We start from the raw sequence: 17,988 nt of genomic DNA on the forward strand, positions 1-17,988 counted from the left end.
TAGCTACCCATGCTTTCGTCCCACTACACCACACTGGCCTCAAGACTGAGTACATTACTTTACTTTATTTACCTCTTATTGAATCTGAGGTTATGATGAATAATTGTAAAAATTGCACACACCCACAGTTTGATTTTCTATATGCTCGTCTTTCACTTGTGCAGGAGAATGAAGGTGACAGATTTGCTTTTATGCATGAATTCACTCCCAGCTCTGCACAGCTCTTCAAAGTTAATAGTGTAGTCCTATGCATGCCTACTCAGAAGCAAGTCCCATTGAATTATTCCTGTGTAGGCATGCTCTAGGATTGTGCTGTGAGTCTTTGCCCTTCCCTATACATTCGTGCTTCTTCCATAAACTCCTGCAGCTGTGATGAAAACAACCCACAAAGTAGTGAAAAAACTAATTAAGTATCCTCTCTCTCTTAAAGGGGGGGGGGCAGAAAATGGTCAAATAAGACTTGATTACTAGGTGGAGCCCAAATTGTTATCAGCTGCTAACTTTGTCCCATTCTGCTGAGTCATTCTCCCACCCACAGAGCCAACTGGTATTTCTATTGGATGATTCTACTGCTAATCACAAACAAGTTACCTGTCCCAAATGGTATAAAAACCACTAGGGCTGCATGTTTTTCTACAGCAACAGCAGCGTAGGGCTTGTAGTGTTGTTTAGTCTCAGTTTATTTTGCTAGGACGCAGAGATGTCTTCTCAGGTGTGCCAGAACTTCCATGCTGACTGTGAAGCTACCTTGAACCAGCTGGTGAACTTGGAGCTGTATGCTAGCTATGTTTATCTGTCCATGGTAAGTGACTTTTGGCTATCTAATGGGAAGAAACTAGTTGCAACTTGTTTGTGTAATTTTAGGCTTATCCCAGTCTTAGGTATGTTTGTTAAGCTTCAAGTCTCATGTAGCTTATTGGGTTGTTTCTCTAAGTAAGCGTGCAATAGCTGGGAGAATGTGCTTCTGATAAACTGAAATAGTTACAGGGTCTGGTAGACCCTTGATGCTTCGCCACGTCTTTCAGCTCCAGACCTGGTAGAACCCTTAGTGAAATAACCATGCTGAATTGTTACAATTGGCATTCTGCAATGTAGTTATTATGGTAACTAGGAAGCTTTTCCAGTACACTGGATGGGGGCTTTAGTTTCCTTTTGTCATCTCTACATGGAAGGCGTTTGTGGAGAAGCTTGGTTCTGGGGTCTGAAAGTGGTCAACCAACTCCCCATCTGTATATCCAGATTACCTGCTACAGTAGGTCATCTATTCAAGCAGTATCTTTTCAGATGTTGTGTCAATGCAAAGTGGAGTACAGTGAGTCCAAAATACATGTGCACATCTGGGGTGGGAAGGGATATGTTTGCATATTGGCTACATGTTCTCATCTGACTATGACCTTTATTTTTCCTTCCCCATTCCAGTCCTACCACTTTGACCGGGATGATGTTGCCTTGTGTCACATGGCCAAGTTTCTGAAGAAGCAGTCCGAAGAAAAGTGGGAGCATGCAGACAAGTTCCTGAAATACCAGAACAAGAGAGGGGGCCGCATCTTGCTGAAGGACCTCAAGGTAAGTGGACATGGAAGATCTTTAGCTGGGCTTCATTTGGGAGGAGTGTGTGTTGAGATTTGATGGTGCTGTTTGCATGTAGTAAGATACAGGCTGGTGTTCTGAGTCTCTGTCTCTGATTATTGGCACAGAAGCCAGAGAAGGACGAGTGGGGCAACAGCCTGGATGCCCTGCAGTCTGCCCTGCAGCTGGAGAAAAAGGTGAACCAGGCCTTGCTGGACCTGCACAAGCTGGCAACAGAGAAGGGAGACCCTCATGTAAGTTCTCAACAATGCTACATTCTCCAGGAGCATTCCTCATGCTTCATAGGATCAAGGGGGCTAGTTAGCTGACAGAGGAGCTGGCTGTAAAAATGCCCATCCCACATGCAAGGTTTCCTTCCAAAAAACCAGTACCAATGCCTAGTATATCTTTAATTTCTCCATGGCATTCCAAAACTGGAAGGGTGTAGCTTTGTTGTAGCCCTTCCATGATTTGACACAATGGGTGGCTGTTGGTTTTGGTTTAGCTTATCCAGAGAAGGTCAAAGCTACATCCTTTATTCCCCTTGTGACCCAGTTCTTAAACAAGATGTATACAAAAAGTTTTAAACCATGGGTAGGAAATCTGTGGCCCTCCAGACGTGGTTGGATTGTGGCTATCATAAACTCTAATCACTGTTCGGGCAAGCTGATATGATCTGAAATCCAACATCTGGAAGGCGGCAGATTCTCTATCTTTGTCCATAGCTTGCGGTGAATAATACGTGCAGTTGACCAGTGCTTGTCTTTCACCTTTCAGTTGTGTGACTTCCTGGAGTCTGAGTTCCTGGAGGAAGAGGTGAAGGTCATCAAGCAGCTGGGAGACCACCTTACAAACCTGAGGCGCCTGGGACTGCCCCAGAATGGCCCAGGGGAGTACCTGTTTGACAAGCTCACTTTGAAGAGCAGCAGCTGAATCCTCTCATCACTTTAGAAAAACAGTAAAATTTGTAGTCAAGTTTGTGTAGTGTAATGTTAAAGAATAAACTAAATTATTGGCATGAATCTGTGGTCATGTGTGGTGCTCTGGTTAGGGGTGAGAACTTTTGTTGGAAGCTCTTTGGCGAAATGGAGTGGGACAACCCAAATGCACTCAGGCCAGGGTGTGGTCTGAGGGGTACACAAGTCCACTACTACCTTGAAGTAAAGCAGGTCTGGGTCTGGTCTGTACTTGGATGGGCAGCAACTTCAGAACCACATATGATGCCTTGGTTTCTAGGATGGAAAAGAGGTTGGATACAAATGTGAAGAAATTACACTTACTGCCCTGTAGCCTTCTTGAAGATTTTATGGGTGGTCAAAAATGCATATGAACCATGGACATTTGGTTGGTCAGAGAACTAGGGGCTGCACTAGATGGGTATTCAGTAGGTCTCTCAAGTTCTTAAGCCACCCCAAAGATTGGAAACTTCCATAGTCAGTGGTTGCATAAGATACTGAGAAATTTCATGTCACAGCCAGCACACTTCAGTTCTTGTTTGCCTGAAGCAGTCTCCCCAGTCAATCAGTGTTGTGTTGTTTTAGAAAACTAATGAACTTTCAGCATAAACCCAGTTGGTATTTATGGAATGCTTTCTCCTCTACCCAAGAGTACTCGCTCTCCATGAGAATATTCCCTTCAAATATTTAAATACAAAAAGAAATAGCACACATTCCCCATGCAACCTTTTACTGAAAAGCTCATCCCTTCAAGTTAAAAACAATTCAGCCCCTGAGCAAAATGTTCCAGGAGCAGTTCAAAGCTCCCTTTGAAGCTTTGTTGCCAGTTGGTCACTTCTGTCCTTGCTGGGTGTCTATGAACGGTAGTTTCCATCTGACTTTGAGAGCGAGAAAACAAAAGTTGGACAGAATGATGTGTCTCCAGGTAACAATTTACCATTGCGATATGGAACAATTTATTGCTTGTGGGAAATGCTGATATGCCATCAAGTTCCACACTGCATTAGCAAGAACATCTGTAAACAGGATTTATGTGGATTGATTTCCATGCCAGCAGAGCTAATCACCTCCAAAGTGCAGTTCCTTTCTCTGGTGTGGAAGGAAACTTTATCATAGGAAGGGGCCTTACACCAAGTCAGATCATTGCTCTACCAAGATCAGTGTTGTACACACCAACCGGCAGCATCTCTCCAGGGTTTCAGGCATGAGGTGTCTCCCAGCCCTGCCTGGAGATGTTGCCAACAGTGGCAGAGGAAGCCTCTCCGCCGCCCGGGGCAGTGGAGCGGAGGCACACACCCCCCCCCCCGACGGCAGTGCATCATGGTGCGTGCGTCGCGACGTCACGGCGCACGTCGGCTCCATTACGCATGCCTGGAATTTCCAGGCCAGCATTGCTGCTTTATGGATGGGGCAGCCCCTCAACCCGCCGCGGGAGTAGCAGTTGCCGACTCAGATGCATTACGCATGCCCGGAATTGCGTAGTGCATCTGGGCCGGTGCTGTGGCTCCCACTGCGAGCCGGCGATTGAGCAGTGGCTTGTAGGGCTGCCCCGGCTGTGCTGCTTTACAGACAGCCAGGGCAGCCCCACGAGCCGCTGCTTGCTTGCCGGCTCATGGGGCTGCCCCGGCCGTCCATAAAGAAACACAGACGGGGTGGCGGGAGGGGCTGGGGAGTGTCACCCCCCTCCCCTGGAACCTGGGGCAGACCGCCCCTATGCCCCGCCCTTCCTACACCACTGTTTGCCAAGTGAACCTAGGACCTTCTGCATGCAAATCAGGAGCTCTACCACTGAGCTCGTTTCCAGTTCTTTGACCCAGTTGCTGCAGAAGGTGCTTGGGATCCATGGTAGAACATCTGCTTGGCATGGAGAAGACTCGTGGTGGTGGAGGTGGGGCAATGGAGACCGGTCCACTCGGGCAAACGGAGCACTGCTTCGTCAACCTCAGTCTGCTCACAGCCAGCTCCCACCCACCTGCCTCCGCCCTCAAGTATTCCAACAGCTTGTTTGCAGGAAACTCCCCACTTACACAGCGGTAATGTTTCAGGCACTGGACGTTCAGCATTGTGGACCTCATTCAGTGTTCCTTCCCTGTTGAAATTCAGGTGGCTGACGATGATCTTTCGATTTTGCCAGGCACTATTAGGAAGTTTTCTCTTCTGTAATGAATTTCATCCATGACATGCTTCTTTTGCCATCCTGACATACACCACGAAAAACCTGGGCGCTATGGAAAGCTGGAATAAATAATTGTTCAGCCTCTGACATGTCCACACACTCCATCATTTCTCCAATGAAAATAGGGATGTTCTATTCAGTTTAATAATAATAATAATAATAATAATAATACTAATAATAATAATAATAATAAAATTAATAATATATTTATTTATTGTTATAGTATTATATTAAATATATATTAAATATAAACTTTCCATTCTTACATGAGAATTAAAACAACCATGCTGGAGAAGAAGGATTTTTTTTTAAAGTAATATTAACTTTTTAATAGGACAACTGTTTTGAGTACAGGGAATTTCAAAAAATGATTTCAGATAAATGCAATCCAAGAGTAGGAGTGTCAAGGAATTCAGATGTAAAACAAGAGTGGCAGCAGAAGTTGCTGTCATTCACTTATAAATTATTATTATTGGAAGTTTTTAATGTTTGATGTTTTATTGTGTTTTTAATATTTTGTTGGGAGAGCTTCCCAAAGTCACTGGGGAAACCCAGCCTGAAGTGTGGTGTATAAATATGTTGTTGTTGTTGTTGTTGTTGTTGTTGTTGTTGTTGTTGTTGTTGTTGTTGTTGTTTGTTTTATTAGTCTGGACATAAATCCAGCAAATTTGATCGGTATTCGCTGTTGTTGCTTTCAGACCACAAATTATATATAATTGATTGTGGTATATGTAATTGATTATGGTTTTCTTCTTCCCCATTTGCATTGTGTTTCCTTTGCATTGACATGAATGGGGTGGAATAACAACAACGTACTTAATATGCATAATGGATTTCACAAGTTATATCATTTTACCCAGAGGGGACAGCAGGGGTTGGACTAGATGACCCTTGGGGTCCCTTCCAACTCTGTGATTCTATGAGTCTATGAATAATGTAGTTTTTTGCTAGAAGATGAAGCACAGTTGAATTAAAGCAATGCTGCATGTTACAAAAACAGGGAAGAACAGCCCTATCGCACAGTGTGTGAGCATACCAGCCAGTCAAATACCTGGCTCTGACTGTTGGGTCAGACTGGGAAATCGTATCTAATGGGGATGTCATTTTAGGGTGTGCCATTTTAAGGAGTGAAACTTAATTTTTGCAAATTTCTTCAGCGAGGGGTCTTAAATTTTTTTTTTTTTTTGAGTGTGAGGAGTTCTAATCTCCCATTATTTTTGTGATTGGATAACATTTAGCTGTGTAAGTCTGCATTTGATGAAGAAGCAAATAAACTGCTTTCAGGTAACTAAAGAATTGTGATTTTTTTTCTTCTGAAAATGTCAGATAATGCTAAACAACAACAACAACAACAACAACAACAACAACTAATGTTAAGATATAATATGACTGCAAGTACTTGGCAATCATTTTTAATGATTTATATGCAAATTTGCAGACCCTTTACTTACCAAGCAAAACCAAATTATATCCATTTAACCAAAATATATTTTGAATTCCCAAGTCATGTTGCAACTTTTTAGCACCCCTCATTTTTGGAACTGGAAAGTTGAAAACATGCCCTAATAACCACAGCACCTTGGGAAGGGCAATGCCTCAGCTGCAGAGCATTTCCTTTGGATGCAGAAGGATCCATGCCTGCCATCTCTAGGTAAGGCAAAAGCAGAAAAAATAAGCCTATGCTGCCAATACTCCTGGTAAATCAGTATACAATCAGCAGCACAGAAACGGCGCACACAAATCTACTAAACCATTGTCCTGTTGTACCAACTTGAATGAGTTTTCTGTTTGTGGCTTCTTTGTTTGACTTTTTGCATTGCTTTCCTGTTGATTGGAATACCAATATAGAATTCTATACGTGGAATGGTTTGGTAGATTTGTGTGCGCCGTTTCTGTGCTGCTGATTGTATGCCATCTCTAGGTAGCACTGAAACCGACCCCTGCCCGATACCCTGGAGAGCTATTGCCACTTGGTGTAGACCAGGGTTTCCCAAACTTGGGTCTCCAGCTGTTTTTGGACTATAGTTCCCATCATCCCTGACCACCGGTCCTGCTAGTTAGAGACGGTGGGAGTTGTAGTCTGCAGGGTCATCACACCGCTGCCTCATGCTCAGTGTGTGATCAATCACAATCCGAAGGTGGTCTGTGCGGTGCCAGGGCACAAATGTGTTCAATTTGTCTTTCTTCAGCTAAATGGTGGGTGTACAGGCCGAGAGAAAATGAAGCAATTATTTCCTTTAGAATTATTTCTGGTCCAACAACAGCAGCTATGCCTAAATAGAAATTGGCCTGTATTTCAGCGTGCAGATGAGCCCAGTTGGCTTCCATCTCCAGGTTCTTGGCTCCAAAAATTATGTTTTATTTAGATACCGGTAAGTGCTTTGTCAAATATCTCTTTTCTACCACTCCTGCCCCTTCCACAAATCATTCTCCACTGGTTAAAGGTAAAGGTAAAGGGAACCCTGACGATTAGGTCCAGTTGTGTCCGACTCTGGGGTTGCGGCACTCATCTCACTTTACTGGCCGAGGGAGCCTGCGTACAGCTTCCGGGTCATGTGGCCAGCATGACAAAGCCACTTCTGGCGAACCAGAGGAGCGCATGGAAATGCCGTTTACCTTACCGCTGGAGCGGTACCTGTTTATCTACTTGCACTTAGACGTGCTTTTGAACTGCTAGGTGGGCAGGAGCTGGGACTGAGCAATGGGAGCTCACCCCATCGCGGGGATTCGAACCGCCGACCTTCTGATCAGCAAGCCCTAGGCTCTGTGGTTTAACCCACAGCGCCACCCATGTCCCTATTCTCCACCAGTTAGTGAGAAGCAAATTTGCACCCCAAAATGGGCCAAATGGAGAGGGCAGAAATATATGAGATTCTCAAGGGCGAGAATCAACCTTCAATTTTACATTACTTTCAAGATGGCTGAGAGGTTTTAGCTAGTACCTTTTTTGTATGACCATAAAGGAGCCCGATAGATTCTAAATATTATTTTCTGTTGTGTTTGTCTTAATTTAAGATCCATTGATACCTCAGGTATCAAGGCTAAAATACTTCCCCACTGTCTGGCTAGTATAGGAGATGTGGCAAGGACAAGGCCTCTCTGAAACATGTGCTTGTACAGTGTTCTATGATTAACTAAATTCTGGGAGAAAGTGCTGGTCTGGATAACTATGACTGTGCAGAAAAAGTTAAATTTTCAGCAGAGAATATTCTTTTGAACTATATACCTATTGTATGGAAACTAACAATGGGGTGACAAAAATGGATTCTACATCCCACTGTCAAACAGCTTTTACTGTCAGAAAGTTCTTCCTGATGTCTAGTCAGAATCTCCTTTCTCGCAAGCCATTGGTTTGGGTCCTAGCTTCTGGAGCAGGAGAAGACAATCAGATCAGAGCATTCCAATAACTGTTTTAGGATTCCTGGGCAGATTAGAACCCACAATTTCCTGTATTATACCCAACTTTTTTTTTTTTTTTACCAAAATTGCCTGCAGCTGCAGGTCCTTTTATACCTCAAGCAGTACAGAACTTTGACTATAAGTTATGTGGCATTAGATACTACTGAAATATAACTTTGAAATAGTTTACTTTGAGATCTGCCTTTATTAATACCACTAAAACATTTTTTGAACAGCTAGTCCCAGTCTTCTTCTATGATTGATTTAAGTTCAAAAGGTCTCATTCCCATTTTCTCTTGAATAGGAGAGAATTGTGTGTGTGTGTGTGTGTGTGTGTGTGTGTGTGTGTGTGTTTGACTTAGTAAGATGTAGAGTTCCATGTTAAACAGCAATTGTTCAATTGAAAAAAAAAACATGAAACAATGTGCTCGATTTGTTACTTCTTTGGCACCTTCTTAGGATATATTGTGACTTTGCTCATATCATCTTCCCCAATTGAGTCCTTTCCAGATATCCTTGTTGATAGTCTGTCGTCTTTGCATTGTTATACCACCATTTATTTATTTTAAGATTTAAGCTAATGGGGATAAAGTTGAAGTTAGCTTTTGGGAACAATTACTCCAAATCTTTAGTATTTTTTTTTAAAAAAATAAACGTTATTTCACTTTAACAATTACACAATTACGCAAATATATAAAATATACAATAAGAAATAAAAAACAAACAAACTAATAATTAAATCCACTTTACAACGCAAGGCTCCAAAAATTAGACCTATAATTACATTATCCACATTGCTGATAACTAGTAAAATTTACTTGCATTATTACTATACATACATCCTATACCAAGTAAAAAGGAAAAAAGAAAAAGAAAAAAAGGAGGGAGGAATAAAAAATTAAAAAAGTGGTGACTTCCACCTATCACACAGCACTGCCTTTCAGTCTTTTACTTTTACACCGTATTTATTCATTTCCATCTTTATTTCTCCATTAAGCATAATTAGTTCAATATGAGTCCTCTTACCCTCTATAAAGTCCTCTCAAATTCACTTCAGTCTAGACTCAACCAGATGTTCAATTTTGGCCTTTGTTTTGTTTTTAAATACTCATTCAGGCATTCTCATTCTTTTTTCACCAAGGATTTGGATTTGTGTCCTATTGTGTCTTTAGCATTGATTTAGTGGAGGAAAGTAGATAATTTATGAGCTTCTTTGGTTTGACCAAAGTCAATTCCCATGATTGAGATTTGTGCAATTCTGTTTCTAATTACATAGTTTTTATTCATTTTCATCTTTGATCTGTTTAACATGGTTGCAGTGAGATAGATCTTTGTTTTTGGTTGAGTATATGACATGCAACCATTACATAAAATAAAAACATAAAAAATAAAACAACAATAAACACTCAGAAACTAACTTTTCTGAACCTATTAACAAAATTGTGTCAAATGTACAGTATATACCACAGTTATTACAGATATGAAATGATGCATATAGTCTAATGTGTATTGCTTAGATTGGTGACAATGAGCAAAAGGTATTTTGTAACAATGGCAGTTAAAATTTATAGACATTTGTAGGAAGGGGAGAGGAACAGGGTGATGGGGAAAACAATTAAAATACATTTCATGCATGCCAGTCTATGTTGTAAACTGTGGGTACTGTTCTACCATATGCCTCATTATTTGTGTAATCAATAAAGTCACACTGACTACATTAAAATTGTTGCGTTCTTTTTGGCCTCTGGCTGCTTTTAAAGACTTGTACAATCCTTTTTCTGCTGATAGCAGCTGGTTATTGTTACTTCCAAATGATTCTAATGTCGCTGCTATTTTTGAGGCTATGAAATAGTGGGTGGACATAGCAGACAACACAGTGATTCTCCAAGCAGCTCTTGTTTATTTTCAGGCTGGAACAGGACTGAACTGAAGGCCTCAGCAGCCTGCTTATATAGAACTCAGCTACAAGCAACAGTAACAACTTTCCGTAGTTACCCAATCCCTGAACATCACTTTCAATCCCTCATTTGCATGTGCGGACCTGAGTGAGAACTGCAGCAGAATGAACTATATACACACACCCCCTAGTGGCCTAGGGTGAGAACTTCAATACATAACAGAGGCCTTATAAGATCTCTTTATTTTAGGAACTCCCACTCCATAAAGTATATTTTCTGATACAGATTTTTGTTAGCTGTTCTGCTCTGACCATACATTTTTCTTCTTAACTTTGTCTATAATTGAGGCAATTTAACTGATGGAAATGTTGACATCAGGAATAATATGCTTGGGGGCCACTGTCCCCCCCCCCATCTATGATAGTGGATTTTCTCCATTTTTACAGCTCTTAATACTCATTTAAGATAGCGTTCTTTTATTGTTTGTAGGTCGGGATGCTGCCACAAGCCCAGATAGCTCACAGGTGTGCTTTTTCCATTTCATTATCATGTGTCTTAAGCATTTCTGTATCCGTTGTTTATTCTGGTTGATCATGAAACGTTTCAATTTTGCGTCCCAGGGCTGTTTGAAAACCCTTTGCCAGTGGCCCTGTGCTGTTCCTTTAGACCTTCAAAAATTCAAGGTTTAAGGAGCAGCGCCGGGCTGCTTCAAAGCACAGAGCTGGGAGGGATAAGTCGTTTTCATTGCATGGAAACAGCTTCCTCCTCCTTGAACAAAGTGTGCTCTCGCTGCACATTAGCCATGGCTCCAGGAACTGAACAACTGGGAGCCCAATTTAAGCTTACTTTTGATCCTTTGAAGCCCTATTCTTACTTGCCCCGCACCTGTGAGTGTGAATTACGGTTAGGACCCTTATTAGTGGGGCCAATGTCACGTAAACAGGAATACAAGAGCTAGTTAAGGGGTAAATGCATGGCTGACACCGTATAAGGTACAAAGAGTGCTCTGACCGTCACCTACAGTAAAAGTGGGTTGAGTAAGTTCTGTTATTATGCCCTGATGAAAATGTTCTTGCAGACTCTTTGAACTCTGCCTGGTAATACATTATTGAATGAAGTCTGAACAACTGGAAATTTGGTGTGAGCCTCTGTACTTGAGAAATTCCACCCCTTCCCCACCTGACATATATGGAGTGTGCAGCTTTCCCCAGACTGCCTTGTTGGCTGAATGGGGAGGCCTGGGGAGCCAAGTTTGGCCTGTGGGTCAGAGGTTTCTCACCCTGTCGTAGAAAAACATACCCTCCAACATTTCTGGTGGGGTATGAATAGTTTGCAGCAGTCTTACTGCTACCATTTTGTTCAGAGTATCTCTCTCTAATAATAATAATAATAATAATAATAATAATAATAATAATAATAATAATAATAATAATGTCAAAACAAAATAAAATAAAAAATTCCTTCCAGTAGCACCTTAGAGACCAACTAAGTTTGTTCTTGTGCATGCACACAGGGCTGGTGCTAGGCTTTTTTTGCGCCCTAGGCGAGATCACCTTCTGGCACCCCCCCCCCGCCCAGGGTTTAAGGGGGGGGGGAGGAATGGAAGGCAAAAGTCCCCCCCCAGCTAGCCCCCCCCCTCTCTCCCACCTGCATGTTTTATGTTTTCCGGCTGCCTGCATGTCCCTGGAATGCTTCCCTGGATGCAGCAGAAGCAGCACCGGAGTGCGGAGAGGAGGAAGAGGCAGCTGCAGGTTGCAATCAATCAAGGAGTTGGAGAGGAGTTTTAAGTGGGGAGGAAAGGAAAAACACTGAAGGGACAAGGAGCACACGTGGGGTGTGTGGAGAAGGAGGTGGCTAACGATGCAGGAGCAGGGTTTAAGGGGAGGGAGGAAAGGAAGGCAAAAGTTTTCTCTCTCCCCCCCAGCCAGCTCTCTCTCTCTCTCAGCACGGAGAGGAGGAAGAGGCAGCTGTCGGTTGCAATGAAATGTTGTTGGAGAGGAGTTTTAAGTGGGGAGGAAATGAAAAACACTGAAGGGACAAGGGGTGTGTGGAGAAGGAGGTGGATAACGATGCAGGAGCAGGGTATAAGGGGAGGGAGGAAAGGCAGGCAAAAGTTTTCTCTCTCTCCCCCCCCAAGCCAGCTCTCTCTCTCGGAGCATGGAGAGGAGGAGGAGGAGGCAGCTGTCGGTTGCTGCTGCAGCCGGCGCTGAGCAATGGAAGGGGAAAGGATCGTGTCCGCCTGCTGATTCCTTCCTAGCCGCGATCTGAGCAAACACAGCAACCGAAAACACAAGTGGGTGGGCAGTAAGACCCTGAGGCAGAGGCAGGAAAGGAATTCACTGCAGCTGTGTGCTCCCCATGCAGGCTGGCCAGCGCCCCCTCCATTTTGGCGCTCTAGGCAACTGCCTAGTTTGCCTCAATGGACGCGCCGGCCCTGCATGCACACTTCTTCATGAAAGCTCATACCAAGAACAAACTTAGTTGGTCTCTGAGGTGCTACTGGAAGGAATTTTGTTTTGACTATGGCAGACCAACACGGCTACCTACCTGTAACTGGAATAATAATAAGTGTTTATCTTTGCAGGTCCAGTATGTTTGCATCTTAGCGCTCATTTAACTCACACAATTTCAACAGGCTGGTTGAAATCCCGCAAGTTAATTGCAAACAAGGCAGAGAGCTTAAAAACCCTTTCCGCGCTGGGAAAACTCAGCACAAAAAAAGCTTTTAAGCTTTCGGCCTTGCTTGGGGCTCAAGGGCCCAGCTCTCCAAGGCTAGGCGTGTTTCCACATGCTTGGTTCCAAGGGAGCGCTTTGAGTATACATGATTTTGCATATACATCATCCCTGGAAGGTAACCCCTATGCAAGATGTGGTTGTGCTATAAAACAGGATAAACAGAATTGTCTGGAGTCATCCCCGCACCACACTCCCCGCAGAATAGTTGCAGAGGAAAACTACAGAAACGATATGTTCCATCTTCAGTTAAATGTTAAACGAATGTATCTATCCACAGTCTGCCGCAAATTGTAGGAGTTCTGAATCCATGTTCTTTCACGGCAGCATTCCAAAGAAAATCAAAGCATCTCATTTGAATGGTACCTGCCTTTGTTTTGGTTCTGTGTCCCTGCATCCTGTCAGTTCATTTGTCCATCAGCACAATGTCCCATATTTGCACCAACCACGTATCAAATTATGTCTGAACTCAGAGTCATATAATTCTTCGTCATGGTAGAATCATAGAATCATAGAGTTGGAAGAGACACAAGGGCCATCCAGTCCAACCCCCTGCCAAGCAGGAAACACCATCAAAGCATTCCTGACAGATGGCTGTCAAGCCTCCGCTTAAAGACCTCCAAAGAAGGAGACTCCACCACACTCCTTGGTAGCAAATTCCACTGCCAAACAGCTCTCACTGTCAGGAAGTTCTCCCTAATGTTTAGGTGGAATCTTCTTTCTTGTAGTTTGAATCCATTGGTAAGTAGAGATGCAGTCATTAAATGTGTTATGAGTTGTTTAGCAGGATTATCCTCAACTGGGTACTTCTTTACAGCCCATTCAATGGTACCAAGCCTTTTCGGGAGTCAGTCTGCTACTAACATGGACAATATCTGCACCTGCACCATTTTTAAATTAAGTATCTTCATCCACATTCTGCCGTATCTATCACAAGTGCCCTCTTCCTTTTGAAACGCACAATTAGAATTGGATTGGAGCAACTTGCATTTAAAGCATAGGTAGGCAAGCTAAGGCCCAGGGGCCGGATCCGGCCCAATTTCCTTCTCAATCCGGCCCACGGCTGGTCCGGGAATCAGCATGTTTCTACATGAGTAGAATGTGTCCTTTTATTTAAAATTCATCTCTGGGTTATTTGTAGGGCATAGGAATTCATTCATCCCCCACCTTGAAAATATAGTCTAGCCCCCCACAAGGTCTGAGGGACAGTTGGCCATCCCCCTGCTTAAAAAAATTGCTGACACTTGTTAAAGTATAAGGAGGAGATTTGCAGGAGAATATCAGTTCAAGGAGATTATACCAGAGATGGTCTTAGCCAAGCTTGCAGTTCAGATGCTGGACAACTGGTGTGCCAAATACTGTCCAGTCAGGGCCGGTGCATCCATTTAGATGAACTAGGCAGTTGCCTAGGGTGCCAAAATGGAGGGGGTGCTGGCCAGCCTGCCCCCCGCCCCTGCCCTGTGCCGCTCCGCCAGGGGCAGAGTGGTGGGGGAGGGGGGAGCAGCTGGAAATCGGGCTTCTCTGCCCCCTCTGCCAGCAGCAGAGTGACGGAGAGGGGGGGAGCAGCCTGATATTGGGCTTCTCCGCAGGGCCAGTGCTAGGGATTGGGGGGGGGGGGTGCCAGAAGGTGATCTCGCCTAGGGCGCAAAAAAAACCTAGCACCGGAACTGTGTCCAGTTACATTTATAACTATAGTTTCACTGCTCTCAATCAACAAGGCAAATGGCATTTGTGAGTTGTTTTCCCCCTACAGACCATGATTGCAGACCATGCAGCTATCACCACTTCAGAATAACAAGCCAAGCTGCCTGTCCTGTCATTTTTTGCAATAGCATATAATAGGACTGCCACTCAGACTCCCAGATTGATGATTTCTGCTTTTGGTCTGCTTGTTTTGGCTCGGTATGCCGTTCCATTAGACATGATTGCGGGCTCAGAGGACTCTGGGAAGAATCCAGTAGGAACATCAGAAGCTGCCTGACAGCGAGACTCAATGGTTCGCCTAGTTCCAGTATTCAAAATGACAAACTGATGCGGAAATGGAGTGGGTGGAACTGACGACTGGGAAAATGACAAAACGGAGAGAAACCGATTTGTCCATCTACCTGCACGGCAATACACCCAGGAGCAAGGAAACTTCCAGCAGTGGATTTGTGTGGGAGTGCTTCTACGCAGGTGTAGGAGGGAGGTGGTAGCATGGCTACGGAAAAGTGGATGATGATAATTAATAGGGAAGTTAACTTGAGGTTGGCTGTAGAATCACGCCAACATGAGTGTTTGGGTGGGATTTCTGTGCAAGAAGCACCTCTGCTCATGTTGATGTACGAAATGCATCATTACTTTCTTCCTCTTTGAAATTCATGTGTGTCTGGAATGCCAGTTGCACTAGACCGGCAACATTGCATAAAGATTCCTACGTTAAAATGTGGCATTTGGGAACATCCTGGTGAATAACACAGTTTTTGAGGCATCGAATCAAAAATTGTCCCGTGAGTGAAATCTACAAACATTGTAGAGGAGTTTCCACACCTTCCATGTTTAATTCATCTTTGTTCTGTGGGTTGTATCTATTGAAGCTGGTCCATTAGTGTTTCCTGACACCACAAGCAGCAACTGAGTGGAGCAGCGTGGGGGAAATTAGTCTACTGTTGTTTTGTGTTACTGGACTTTACAGTCCAGGAGGAGAGGAGGGGATATATAGTACAAGGACTTCTGCCTGATCAATGGGACTTCCAATCCCTCTCCTCTCCCTGTGTGCTCTCCATGTGACCCTAGATCTGTTCTGGGGTTCCCCCCAGCCCTCAGGAACAGATATTGTCAGGAGTAGCCCAGCTACTCACGAGGAGAGGGAGAGAGGAAACCCTGCTCAGGAGCAGGACAGGGAGAGCTGCTCTTCAAGGGAAGACAGCTCAAGAAGCTATAGGGAACCCGAGCTCCTTTTGCATATGGACTCCTCCTCCTCCTCCTCACCCAGCTTATCACAGGAATTGTCTCCAAGCGAGGGAGCGGAGCAAGGGCTCCATGACACTGCTGAAAGACCCAGCACCACCAGCCAGACAAGATCCGACAGAAGCCCACAGCTTCTGACACAGGCACAGCACAGGGGGGGGGGGGGCTAGAGGACCCAGGAGACATCGTTTCAGGGTGCTGAAAATCTGGTGTTGGGCGGGCAGCCCTAGGAATGTACTTCTGGATTCTGATAGTGATTGAATGGTCATGTTTAAACTGAAGCTATTTATTAAGCATAGTCAAAACAAAATAAAATAAAAAATTCTTTCCAGTAGCACCTTAGAGACCAACTAAGAACAAACAGATATGGTGCCCATTTTCCACGAAAACTTTCCTGTAGGGAGATGGGCAAGTTACCTACTGTGAGTCTGACAGCCCTTAATTGGTTTGAGTTGCGTGTGTGTTAACTGGCGTGGCTTTACTTCTAAATAAGTCAATGTAAAAAGTCTGTCATCCCCCCCCCGTCCCCCCCCCCTGCCACCAAGGTAAAAGGAAAGATTGCCTTTGAAAACAAAATCAGCAACCGCACTGATATAAGGCACCTGACAGCCAGGGGCGTGTGCTCTTGCATCCCTGCAGCCGATAAAATGATAAAGAACGTCTAAAATAATTCTAAAGCACCCCGAGAAAGAGGCAAACAAAAATAAATGGAAGCCTCTTTTACCGGGGAAGAAACATTTCAAGAAATTGGGAGGACATATTTCAACACAGAGCTAATAGAAATGCATTGGAAGAAACATGCTATGAACCTTCAAATAAATTCAGATATTATTATTATTTCTGAAGGCAGCCCTGTTCAGGGAAGTTTTTAATATGTGATATTTATTTTTAATCTTTGTTGGAAGCTGCCCAGAGTGGCTGGGGAAAACCAGCCAGATGGGCAGGGTACAAATAAATTATTATTATTATTATTATTATTATTATTATTGACATTTCAAAAGCAAAATGCAAAATGTTGGTGGGATGGGCCCTGTCCTTGCTCGGTAATTTAAATAGTAAAGAGCCCAGCTGACCCACGTCGACATTTTTTAAAGGCATGTCCTCTGCAGTGGAGCCCTTACATGCACATAATCATGCTTAGCCTGCAACCGCACTTTGGAGCCGTGTGTGAAATTCAATTTGAAACGCTTTACACGGTGCTGCCATCTTAAGTGTAAGTTTTCAGGACATGAAACACTGGCACAGAAAACCACCACAACCAACTTTTAATAAATAGCTTTACTTTTTCCATTCCTATATACAAGTACCTTACAGCGAAACCCTGCACACACACAAACACAAAGAGCGAGAGAGAGAGAGAGAGAGAGAAGTTGCCTGACAAGTTGGATAGTGACCTAAATGGCTGGCAATTTGTCCCAGTTGGGTGCATACGGTGTTGCAGTTGGTCAATGCACTCTCTCAGCTTGAAGTCGATGAAAAAGTTAAGTGCATTTCCAGCGTTTGCCACTCCCACACCACGTTCCTGTCCTAGTTTGGAGCATAGCTGTCAACTTTCCCCCCTTTTTAAGGGAAATTCCCTTATCCCGAATAGGATTCCTCGCAAGAAAAGGGAAAAGTTGACAGCTATGGTTTGGAGTCGCTCTTTGGCTTTGATGAACAGGCAATTTAGCAGATTTTTATTTTTATTTTTTTAAAAAATTAAATTTAAGTCACCTCCTTTTCATGGACATTACCACACTTTTACTGTACACCAGGGGAGTGCTATAAGCAAGACCTTCTCATGCACAAACCCTATTGAAATGAAAGGCAGCCAGGCATTTCTCCACTCTGGTCCTGGAGATGCCAAGAACTAAGCTTGGGGCTGGGAGCACACAGATAGTTTTTCTTACTTAGTGATTAATTTTGTATCCCTTCATTCCCCCCCCCCCTGGAATTCAAGGTAGCATACACAGGGTCCCCAGACAATTTCTTTTGGAAGGACCAACCAGACTTGGTTCTGAGGAAGGAGCACAGCTCAGCAGGAGAGCATCTGCTTCACCCGTAGAAAGCCCCAGCTTCATTTGCTGATAACAGTATCTCCAAGTTGGGTTGGGAGAGAAACCTGCCTGAAACCCAGGAGAGATCCTGCCAATATAACATTGAACTAGAAGGACTAATGGTTTGACTTGACATAAGGCAGATTCCTATGTCCCTGTGCTCAGCTTCAGGTAGGTGGCTATTATCATGTGTCTCCAGGCAGGATCCGTGTGCTCTGTCAGTGAGTCTTTCTCTCATAGCAAGTGACCCCCAAATTCTAGCGTTCAGGATG

At 43.9% G+C, this 17,988-nt stretch overlaps 1 protein-coding gene across 1 annotated transcript; it reads left to right on the plus strand.

Annotated features, from left to right (window-relative positions):
* The first annotated feature begins 619 nt into the window (after positions 1 to 619).
* Positions 620 to 2,591, plus strand: LOC117052899 (ferritin heavy chain A-like). Its single transcript, XM_033160257.1, has 4 exons — positions 620 to 802; positions 1,420 to 1,566; positions 1,698 to 1,823; positions 2,347 to 2,591. Exons 1-4 carry the CDS (start codon positions 701 to 703, stop codon positions 2,500 to 2,502), a joined length of 531 nt encoding a protein of 176 aa, XP_033016148.1. The 5' UTR covers positions 620 to 700; the 3' UTR covers positions 2,503 to 2,591.
* The last annotated feature ends 15,397 nt before the right edge of the window (positions 2,592 to 17,988 follow it).

The sequence above is a fragment of the Lacerta agilis genome, chromosome 9 (genome assembly GCF_009819535.1).
Source record: "Lacerta agilis isolate rLacAgi1 chromosome 9, rLacAgi1.pri, whole genome shotgun sequence".
Taxonomy (NCBI): Eukaryota; Metazoa; Chordata; class Lepidosauria; order Squamata; family Lacertidae; genus Lacerta; species Lacerta agilis.

Coding starts and splice junctions, on each gene's coding strand:
- LOC117052899 (XM_033160257.1), top strand. CDS start 701: ATGTCTTCTCAGGTGTGCCAGAACTTCCATGCTGACTGTGAAGCTACC. Junction 803..1,419: donor GCTATGTTTATCTGTCCATG/GTAAGTGACTTT, acceptor TCCCCATTCCAG/TCCTACCACTTTGACCGGGA. Junction 1,824..2,346: donor CAGAGAAGGGAGACCCTCAT/GTAAGTTCTCAA, acceptor TTCACCTTTCAG/TTGTGTGACTTCCTGGAGTC.